This window comes from Chiloscyllium plagiosum, chromosome 27, assembly GCF_004010195.1.
Source record: "Chiloscyllium plagiosum isolate BGI_BamShark_2017 chromosome 27, ASM401019v2, whole genome shotgun sequence".
NCBI lineage: Eukaryota > Metazoa > Chordata > Chondrichthyes > Orectolobiformes > Hemiscylliidae > Chiloscyllium > Chiloscyllium plagiosum.
Genome location: NC_057736.1, coordinates 41,867,804 through 41,879,256, shown reverse-complemented (window position 1 = coordinate 41,879,256; position 11,453 = coordinate 41,867,804). Strand labels below are relative to the sequence as shown.

The window sequence follows — 11,453 nt, the reverse complement described above, 5'->3', positions numbered from 1 at the left end:
TGGATTGTTACAACCTGACTCCTCTGCGCAGGGAGCACACACAACAGGGCCGCCGACAAGATGGAGAACAGAGGCTCCCCTTCCTTCTCCTTGAAGACCTTCAGGAGCTGCTCGCAAATCTTCACGCTCCTGAAGGTCACATTGAAATAGCCTGCCGCAGGGAAATCCTGCAGGCAGTACATGTCCGCTGCTTCAAACCCGCAGCACTCCAGCAAAATCTTCTTCACAAACACTGTCCGATCGACTGGTGTGTGCTCCTCCACCTTCTTCACAGTCACCCTGACTGTGTTGCGAATGCCCTGGCCAGGGCTGCGAGCGGCTGCTGAGGCCATAGCTCTGAGGTTGGCTGGTACCTGAATTGGTGTTAGGCCGAAGCCAGCATAAAGATCCACCAAGAGCAGGTCAGCACAACCAAACGATCCTCCAACATCCAATCACGATCCAGTGGTGGTCTCCAGCAGCTCCGACGACCCGCAACACGATCCCCGCGGTTTCTCCCCCCGCGGTTTCTCCCCCCGCGGCTTCTACCCCTGCGGTTTCTCCCCCGCCAGCACATGTCCGCTGCGTCGTACCTGCAGCACTCGAGCAGAATCTCTTCCTCTGGTCCTCAGGAACTACACATATTCCGAGCCAAACTGATAAGACCAGAAACTACACATTGTTCTTAGCCAAGTGGCTGAGAAGCGATGGAGGGGTGAGGGGGATGGTGTGTGGGTGAAGGTGTATGTGTGAGTGTGTGTGGGGGGAGTAGGAGGGGGTGAGGGGTGATTGCGGGTGGGGTGAGTGTGTGTGTGTGGGGTATGTGTGTAGGGGGTTAAGGGGGTGGTAAGTATGTTGATATTTCACAAAGTCCTTCATTGACTGAGGAGCATTTTGGTATAACTGGGAGGTCATCAGAGCAAGCTTTTTTTCCCCCTCACTTTTGACTCAATGTTGCTGTTTTTCTCCCCCAGCTTTCTAGTTTTACAAAGCAGTATTCCACCAGGAAATGCTTCTTTTCTTAAGCTTTAAAATAGCTTCCCCAAACCTGTCCCACCTGTTCGTGTGGCTGCCAGCCCTCCCCCAGGCACATTCTGACTCACAGTTACTTGGTAATTTTAAGTCGACAGACACCTCTGGAGTCCGCCTTAAATGCTTGTCTCGGTTTTGAGTTGTGCATTTTGAAGTTGTTCCTCAGCTGGTTCAGTGGAAGTGTATCGCAGAGCACAAAATGGGTATGAGCTGTTCAGTTTAACTACATCACAATCTGTTTCGGCTATTCTGTTTTGGTGGAGTTACAGTGAAGCAATTCCTGGCATGTGCTGCTGTAATGTCAACACCATATAGACGTTTAACTACAGTCTGGTTATTCGTACATTATTTTATCAATTTTTTTGTGATAGAAAATTGTAAACTATTCAAACGATATTTAGTGTGCGTGGCTTTACTGGTTATTCACTTGATTCTAAATACCCTGGTTTACCAGACTTACAGAGGTTAGTGTTTGTGGAGGTTAGGTTGTGCTATTTAAAATAATGCAAGGATAAGTTGTAATCCACGTGGATGGACAATGTGAGTTAACAGGTTTGGAGGGGGAACTGTCCGAGGTAGGCTACATCTGTGTAGAGAGAGCATCTAGCCCCAACAGTGACCTATGAGTATCTATTATTAGCAACGAGGGGGGCTGAATGAAAACAAACTGATCAGAGAGTCCTTGTGTATTTGTAAACAGTAAATAATGTCTCATGAGTCTAGCTGATGGTTTTGTTTTGGTGGCGATAGCTAACAGGCCTGGGGCAGTGTCTCTCAATGTTACTTAGGAAGTTCCAGAAAGCTTTCATTTAAGGTCCAACTTAGTTCCATCCTTTTTGAACACCTTGCCTGCTATGATTGTCTAAAGAATGCAGACCTTTTTGATGAGATGCCTGTTTAAAATAATGTTCAGCTACATCATTCTTTGAAGTTTGCATCACAGGTGGATAGGGTGGTTAAGATGTTTAGCACACTTCCCTTCATTGCTCAGACCTTTGAGTATAAGAGTTGGGAAGTCATGTTGAGGTGTCGCCTGAGGCGGGAATTGAACCCGGGTCTCAGGCGCTGTGAGGCTGCAGTGCTAACCACTGTACCACCGTGCCGCCGTGCCACCGTGCCTCACATTGGTGAGGCCTCTTCTGGTGTAAAGTGTACCGTCCTGATCACCTTGTTTTAGGAAGGATGTTATTAAGCTGGAGAGGGTTCAGAAAAGATTTACCAGAATGTTGCCAGAATTGGAGGGTTCAAGACATAAAACAGACTGGAAATACTGGGACCTCTTTCACTGGAGCATAGGAGGCTGAGGGGTGACCTTATTGAGGTTTATAAAATCATAAGGGGCATGGAAAAGGTGAATGACAAATGTCTTTTCCCTAAGGTTGGGGATTTCTAAAATAGTGGTCTTATTTTTAAGGTGAGAGGAGAAAGATTTAAAAAGGATATGAGGGGCAATTATTTTGCACAGAGAATGATCCGTATGTTGAATGAACTGCAAGAGGATGCAGGTACAGTTATAACATTTAAAATTCTGGATCAGTGGTGCTGGAAGAGCACAGCAGTTCAGGCAGCATCCGAGGACAGGCAAAATCGACGTTTTGGGCAAAAGCCCTTCATCAGGAATAAAAACTTAACATTTAAAAGACATTTGAACAAGTATGTGAATAGGAAAGTTTGGAGGGATATGACCAGGCACCGGCTAGTGGGACTATTTAGTTTGGGATTATGGTTGGCATGGACTAGTTGGATCGAGGGGTCTGTTTCTGTGCTGTATTACTCTGACTAAACCAGGCATCGAGGAATTTTAATGAGCAGATCTACTTTGATAAAATCTCATCTCAAAAAATTCTAACCATAGTAAAGAGCATCAGGAATAGTGAGTTTTACATTTATTCTCCCTGTATCAATGTTACTTTTGGATGCATTTAAGGAAAAGGCGCGGGACAAATCAGCTGTACATTTTTGCACATCTCTGTGAGAACATTAATAGGAATTGGAACTTTAGATGAGGATTTGTACTCAGGGGGTGACTCACTGACTGATTTTTGAATTCTGTTGGAACAGATTCAATACCTATTTTAATTAGAGTTTGATTTCTGTGATAGAGTAATTTTGTTTCTCTACAGGCATATAAGCCTTTTTTTAACAAGCAAATGATGTAACCAAAATGAAATTGTATTTGGAAGTTTCCTTTTAAAGTAAGAAGTGAAAACGAACATCAATTGTTAACAAAAATGAGAGTGTGTGGAATTGGAGGCAACATGTTTCAGAACAGTGACCGAGGCTGCAGAATGGGTAGCTCCTCAAATTGGCAAAATATGGGCAGAGATTGTACTGAGTGTTTCACTATTCTTCTGAATTAACCAGCTGAAGGAATAGAGGGTTATCAGGCTAAACTTGTTGACAATAATAAGTTAGGGTTGCATGGTATATAATATAAGCAGGAACAAGAAGTTACAAAAACAACTAAGATAGGTTGTTGTTTGACGAAGGGAGTCCAAGATTACGGGTTTAGACGCAAATGTAAAATTCTAAACACAAATAGGTCAGCTGTGATCTTATTGGATGGTGGAGAAGGCTTGAGGGTCAGAATGGCCTACTCCTGCTCCTGTTTTACAGGTTTATGTGAAAGTGAATGGGCAAAATATGAAGTTGCCCATTATGGACCCAGGAGGACGCAGAGCCTTTTCTAAATGGTGCAATAATATCAACTGTGGATGGATAGCAATCACTGAAAGCTAGTGAGCAGATACAGTAAACAAACTGCTGACTGGAATGTTGGCCTTTATTTCAAGCGGCTGGAATAAAAAGGGGTGATGGGGAATAATGTTTAAGCAATAGAAAGTTTGATTAGATCCCACTTAGATTACTTCGATTAGTCCTCACCACTGCACATTGGTAGAGAGAAAGTGGTCTCAGATGAGGTCTTGCATGGCATCACTAGAATATTACATTCATTAAAAGAGTTACATCAGCAATGTGTTTCTTTGCATTTAGAAGATTAAGCAGATTTATCCTTGAGGTGTTTAAGATGATTAAAGGATTTGATAGATGAGATCAAGAGAAATTATTTCCTTTTGTGGAAATGCATATACAGGCACCATGTCATAGAGTCATAGAGCAAGGAAACAGGCCTTTCGTTTCAACTTGTCCATGTTGACCATGTTTTCCAAACTGAACTTTGCCATAACCCTCTAAAGCTTTCCTATCCATGTACCTGTCAGTTACTCTTGGAATCAAAGCTGAGTTGTTGGGAATGGGAATTGGTAGAGAGAGGTTGTCAGGAAGCACAACTTTACTCAAAGGCCTAATGGAAATCTGCAAAATACAATCACCACAAAATCTTTTGAGGCCGTGAGCCCAACTGAAAATGTGAAAAAAGAAGTTGTTAGAATTTTGTTTGGTTAAGATTATGGAATCAAAGCAGGTGGGTGAAGCTAAAATAGAGAGCAGCTCTGATCAAACTAAACAAGGGTATGGGCTCGGGGGGGCTAATTAGCCTCCTCTTGTTTATATGTTCCTGTGAGGAAACATTCAAAAGGGGACAGGGGTTACCATGACTGACCAATATAATTATACGTTATAAAAGAGTCCGAAGTTGGGTGACTGTTGGTCTCTGTGTCAGTCACCCCAATCTTGTTTGTTGGATTTGATTTGGTTTTTGATGCTTCTCTATTATTGTCACATGTACCCAGACACAGTGAAAAGTATTGTTTTATGTGCTATCTACGCAAATCATACCTTACATCACATCAGGGTAATAGAGCAGAATGCAGAATTTAATGTTACAGCTACAGAGAAGGTACAGAGAAAGATCAACTCTAATACATGAGAGGTCCATTCATAAGTCGGTTAACAGCAGGGAAGAAATGTTCTTGAATCTGTTGGTACGTGTTTTTAATCTTTTATATATTCTCCTCAATGGAGGAAGGTTGGAGAGAGTATAATCAGGGTGGGAGGGATCTTTGATTATATTTGCTGATTTTCTGAGGCAGCTGAAAGTGACGACAGAGTCACTGGATGGAAGGCTGGTTTGTGTGATGGACTGGACTGTGTTCACAGCTCAGTAATTTCTTGCAACCTTGGGAAGAGCAGTTACCATAGTAAGGTGTGATGCATCCAGATAATGGTGCATCAATAAAAGTTAGTAAGACTTAGTTGTTGAGACACTTTCCAGGTTTTAATGGGGGTGTTCAAGATTAGGAAGAATATTGATAAAGTAAATGAGTAGAGATTGTTTCCACTGATGATGGGGTGGGTGACAAGAGCCATGCTGTGCAGTTATTGCACTCAGTGTACAAGTTGGTCTGATGACCATTGGGGTACATGCGCTCAGTCAGTCACCAGCTTTCTGCATTTGTTCTCTTCCTAACTGCTCCTCTTCCTGTTTTTGTCACCCTTAGTGGAATTGATTGCTGTGAGCAGCTTTCAGAGCCAGGAAGGCGATGAGCTGAGTTTTGAGGTTGGGGACATCATCAAGAATTCTAAGTGCACGGAAGAGGACGGCTGGTGGGAAGGAGAGCTGAATGGGAGGAGGGGCCGGTTCCCAAGAATATTCCTCAAGGTAAGTGACTCTCCAAAGAATAAACAGAGGCTGGAGCTAGAATGTGATGGTGGGAATGGTGAGTGCGTTTGGTGCAGTGGTAGTGTCCTGACCTCTGAGCTAGGAGGCCTAGGTTCAAATCCCACCTTCTTGTAATAACGTCCCTGAACAGGTTGGCTAGAAAAATATCTCTGATGTCAGGGAAAACAAATCAATGTCAAAACTAAAATAAAATTAACTGCTGTGGAATGCCAGGCATCTGAATTGAAAACAGAAAGTGCTAGAGAAGCCGAGCAGGTCTGGCAGCATCAGGGGATATTGTTTCTAATCCAACGTAACCCTTTCTCAGAAGCCTGGGCCTCCTGCACTGTCTGACACTAATCCATTTTCTCTCTGTGCCAGTACACCTTTAAGCTGCAGACTGGTCACGTTTTCAAACTTCCTGTAGCTCTCAACCTTTCTGTCTGGACGAAGTGGCACTAACCATGACTGAAACCCGGAAACCTGAGCTGCTGTAGCTTTCCACACAAGAGAACTATCCTGGCATTCCAACAAGCCACAGGATGCAGATTCCTCCAGACTAATGCTCCCTACAATGTCTTCACTTATTACACCAGAAATAAACTCAAAGCTTATCAAAGACAGCTATTCACCAAACAACAACTTCCCTTGTGGGAAGCTAACGGTTGTGTTTTGATTACATCCCTGTCTCACTCTGCCGTTCTGCTCTGAACTCATTCATAAAAATATAGACAATAGGAGCAGGAGGAGGCCATTCAGCCCTTTGAGCCTGCTTGGCCATTCAATATGACCATTGCTGACTCTACCCTCTTCCTGTTTTCCCCCTAGACCTTTTGATCCCCATATCCTTAGAAACTAAACCTATCACCTTCTTAAAATCACTTAATGTTTAGGTATCAAATGCTTTCAGTGTTTGAGAATTCCACAGGCTCAACACTCTCTGGGTGAAGCGATCACTCCTAATCTCCGTCCTAACCAGCTTACCCCGCATTGTTAGACTGTGAGCCCCCGGTTCTGGACTCCCCTGGTCATCAGGAACACCCTGCCTGTGTCTACCTTGTCTCACCCTGTTAGAATTTTACAGGTTTCTATGAGAACCTCCTTGTTCAGCTAAACCCCAGTGATTATAGTCCCAACCGATCCAGTCTCTCTGCTTCATGTGTCAGTTCTCCTTCAGATTTGTGCTTCTTACTTCTAGGCTGTCTGAGCAAACAATCAGCTTGCTAGCTGTTGTCCTGTGAAGTCAAACAGCCTGAGACCGAACCTTGCTGTTCTGTCTGTGGTGTCCTTACAAGTGATAATTGATCAGCCACAAGATGTCGATAAGACGTGAATTTGTGACTCCTCCGTTTCCCTATCCAAAATTCCATATACACACACACAAGGAGTACAAGCTTAAAGCAAAGTTGTCCTCTCCCCCTGCCACGAGGAGAGGACTGAGGCATAGAAATACTACCCTGATTCCAACCACTCCAGACCATGAGTTCAATCTGTGTGTCTCAGTATCACAAGGATAGGCTACTGTTACCAAACCTCCACAATTGTCCTGAACACTGCAGGAACCAAAACTAAATCTCTATAGTGAGCAACTTGAGAGAAAAAACGATAGAAGCATTATAAAAGATGACGTGTTATTATTTCTTGTCCCACTTTGATTGAGTGTGGAAGCAATATGGCAGTTGGAGGGGGAATGAGGTTTGATGGGGCTGCAGGAAGGTGTTTTTGAGGAGGAAATCTTGTGATCAAATCTCCAGCAATGTATCCAACCAGAATGGCAATCCAAGTGAAATAACCCCAGAGACCGGTATCCTGTCGCTATGTCACCATTTATTTACATGTAGTAAGTCCTTGACACTGATCCAGCTCTCTCAGAGCCAGCTCTCAGAGAGAACAGAACCTGTAAAACTCCTGTTCTTATCTGTCAGGACCAGGTTAACAGCCCCAATCAGGGAACTCTTATTCTATGTGGTCCACCTGCCTGACTTCATTACAGTCGCTACATCCCTTTGGTTTCCCCCATCACCACCAGCTGTTTCAGAACTAGACTAGACCATAAACATATGGATGAAACTGGAATAGTGTAGGATAGATGGGCTTCAGATTGATGCCATAGGTGGCACAACATTGAGGGCCGAAAGGCCTGTACGGTGCTGTAATGATCTATATTCCATGTTCTGCATCCAAAGTCTGATTTTGTCAGCTGTGACTCTGTCTAGAGCCTTTAAAACTACTACAGACTCTTCCAGTGGCTGTACCACCAGTGGTGTCTCTGCCAGGGGAAGGTGGTCAATACATCCACATTTGCTATTTGGCCTCCCGTGCAATGTTCCAACTTGTAATTTTATGCACTGATTATTAAAGCTCACCACTGAATTTGGCCTGGAGCTATGGGCAGCACTGATTTGTCCTTTTTAAATAGACCTAGCAGGGCTTTGTGGTCCATTATTATTACAAATTTACAAAAGAACATAACAACATAAGAACTAGAACAAGAGTAGGCCATTTAGCCCCTTATGCCTGCACCACCATGCAGTAAGATCCTGGCTGACCTTCTCATAGACTCAGCTCCACTTACCCACCTGCTCACTATAATCCTTAATCCCTTTAAATCTTCAGAAAACCATCTATCTCTGCCTTAAAAAAAATCTTCAATGAGGAAGCCTCAACTGCTTCACTGGGCAGGGAATTCCACAGATTCACAACCCTTTGGGTGAAGAGGTTCCCCCTCAACTCAGTCCTAAATCTGCTCCCCCTTATTTTCAGGCTATGCCCCCTAATTCAAAGATTCACCTGCCAGTGGAAACAACCTCCACGCTCCTATCTTACCCATGCCCTTCATAATTTTAATGTTTCTATAAAACTCCCCCCTCATTCTTCTAAATTATAACGAGTAGACTCCTAATCTACTCAGTCTCTCCTCATAAGCCAACCCCTCAACTCCCGAATCAACCTAGTGTACCTCCTCTGCACCCCCTCCAGTGCCAGTACGTCCTTTCTCAAGTAAGAAGACCAAAACTGCACACAGTATTCCAGATGTGGCCTCACCAACAGCCTGTACAGCTGCAATTTTTAAACTCCATCTCTCTAGCAATGAAGGACAATCTTCCATTTGCCTTCTTAATCACCTGCTGCACCTGCAAGCCAATGTTTTGTGATTCATGCACAAGGATACCCAGGTCCCTCTGCACAGCAGCATGCTGCAATTTTGCACCATTTAAATAATAATCCATTTTGCTGTAATTCCCGCCAAAATGAATGACTCCACATTTACCAACATTGTACTCCATCTGCTAGACCCTTACCCACTCATTTAACTTATCTATATCCCTCTGTAGACAAGCAGTGTCCTCTGCACATTTTGTGCTACCACTCATTTTACTGTCATCTTCAAACTTTGAAACACTGCACCTGGTCCCCAATTCTAAATCATCTATATAAATTGGAAACAATTGTGGTCTCAACACTGATCTTTGAGGCACACCACTAGTCACTGATTGCCAGAAAAACACCTATTTGTTCCCACTCTTTGCTTTCTGTTAGTTAATCAATCTTCTACCATGCCTGTGCATTACCTGTAACACCATGTACCTTTATCTTATGCAGCAGCCTTTCATGTGGCATCTTGTCAAATGTCTTCTGGAAATCCAGATATACCACATCCACCAGTTTCCCATTGTCTACCGCACTCATAACGTCCTCAAAGAATTCCCGTAAATTAGTTGAACATAACCTGCCCTTCATGAACCCATATTATGTTTGCCTGATGAGACAATTTTTATGCAGATGTCTCATTATTTCTTCCTTGTTGATAGATTCAAACATTTTCCCCACTATAGGAGTTAAGCGAATGGGCTGATAGTTATTCATCTGTTGTCTACCTACTGCTTTAAATAGTGATGTCACATTTGCTGTTTTCCAATCTGTTGGAACCACCCAGAATCCAGCAAATTTTGGTAAATTACCACGAGTGCATTTGCTATTTCACCTGCCTTTTATTTTAGTTCTCGGCACGCATTCCATCAGGGCCAGGAGACTTGTCTACCTTTAGCTTCATTAGCTTACCCTTTGTGATAATGATTGTTTCCAGGTCCTCACTTGCCATGACCTCCTTGTCATCGGTCATTGACATGTTATTTCTGTCTTACACTGTGAAGACCAACACAAAATACCTGTTAATGCCTTGGCCACTTCCTCATTTCCTGTAAAGTTATAGGTGGAGCTACCTGCCTCCAAATATGACCGCCAAACTTTTCTTCTCTATCTGGGTGTATTCATGCTCTGCGTTAGACAAAGTCCTGGGTGCATTTGTAATTGGGCATTCCTGTACATTGGGTCACCTATGAGTTAATACTACCCTGATGCCATAGGGGAGACATCGAATGTCAATAATATATTTATTCATTAATGGGATGTGGGCATTTCTGGCTATACCAGCATTTATTGTCCTTTGTTAAATGCCCTTGAGAAGATGATGGTGATCTGCCTTCTTGAACTGCCGTGGTCCATTTGGTGTAGGGACAGCGCAGTGAGGGAGGGACTTTCAGAATATTCACCCAGTAACAGTGAAGGAACTGCAACATAAGGAGAGATGATGGCTTAGTGGTACTATCACTGGATTGTTCATTCTAAAACCCAAATAACATTCTAGGGCCCAGGGTTCGAATCCTGCTCATTTGAATTCAATTGAAAGGAAATAAAAGTTTAACAAATCCATCGCCAGTTGTCAAGGAAAACCCATCTGGTTCACTAATGCCCTTTAGCAAGGAAACTAACTTCTGTACCTGGTCTTGCCGAAATGGAACTCCAAAACCAACAGCCATGTGGTTGAGTCCTCACTGTCCTTCAGGCTATAAATGTTGGCCTAGCCAGTGTCACCCTCATTCTGTGAATGGTTAAAAAAAAACTCTGCACTTGTCCTTCAAGGTGGGAATGTCATTGCATTTGGAACATGCCATTGACGGAGCTGTGGTGAATTGGTGCAGTACACCTTGTAGATGGCTGCTGGTGGGAAAGTTGGTGGACGAGGTGCCAATCAATCAGGCTGCTTTGTCTTGGATGGTGGTGAGCTTCTTGAATGTTGTAAGTTCTGCTAGTGGAGAATGGGCTTTGAAATAGTTTTTGTCTGAACGTCCTTCAGACCCTGGGTGTGCGTGTGCGTGAGGTATCATATTTTGTTGGTGAATGGCCAACTCAAACAAACAATTTTTATCTGAAAAAAATCTGAAAGAACTGTGGATGCTGTGAACAGAAATTGCTGGAAAAGTTCAGCAAGTCTGGCAGCATCTGTGAAGAGAAATCAGAGCTAAAGTTTAGGGATCAAGTGACCTTTCCTCAGAGCTCAGTTTCTGTTTTTGGAACTGTTTTACCTTATTTTACTGGAATCAATGCATTGTGAGTGTAACTGGATGATGCAAGAGGTTGGGGAATTTTAAATCTAAGCAAGATATGCATAAAACAATTACAGAGGAATCTCGATTATCCAAATATCAATTATTCGAATTTCAGATTTCAAGGTCCTGATAGAAACATTACTTCAAAGAGGTGTTTCCAACACTGCTTACAATGATTAGAAATGGAACCGGCTTACTGAAATGCTGCTGAGAACAGTCCTGGACATCTATTGTATCCGCTGCACCCAATGCGGCCTCCTCTAAATTGGGGAGACAGGCCGCCTACTTGCGGAACGTTTCAGAGAACACCTCTGGGACACCCGCACCAACCAACCCAACCACCCCGTGGCTGTACACTTTAACTCCCCCTCCCACTCCACCAAGGACATGCAGGTCCTTGGCCTCCTCCATTGCCAGACCATGGCAACACGATGCCTGGAGGAAGAGCGACTCATCATCCGCCTAGGAACCCTCCAACCACAAGGGATGAA

The 11,453-nt window shown here is 43.6% G+C and overlaps 1 protein-coding gene across 6 annotated transcripts in view; it reads left to right on the top strand.

Annotated features, from left to right (window-relative positions):
- Positions 1 to 1,129: 1,129 nt before the first annotated feature.
- Positions 1,130 to 11,453, top strand: part of sh3d21 (SH3 domain containing 21) — a 128,182-nt gene continuing 117,858 nt past the window's right edge. For all 6 annotated transcript variants that reach the window (XM_043717920.1, XM_043717919.1, XM_043717918.1 and 3 more), the window contains exons 1-2: positions 1,130 to 1,214; positions 5,412 to 5,572. In XM_043717920.1, coding sequence (XP_043573855.1) covers positions 1,211 to 1,214; positions 5,412 to 5,572 — 165 coding nt within the window. In that variant the 5' untranslated portion in view covers positions 1,130 to 1,210. The remainder of the gene's footprint in view (positions 1,215 to 5,411; positions 5,573 to 11,453) is intronic.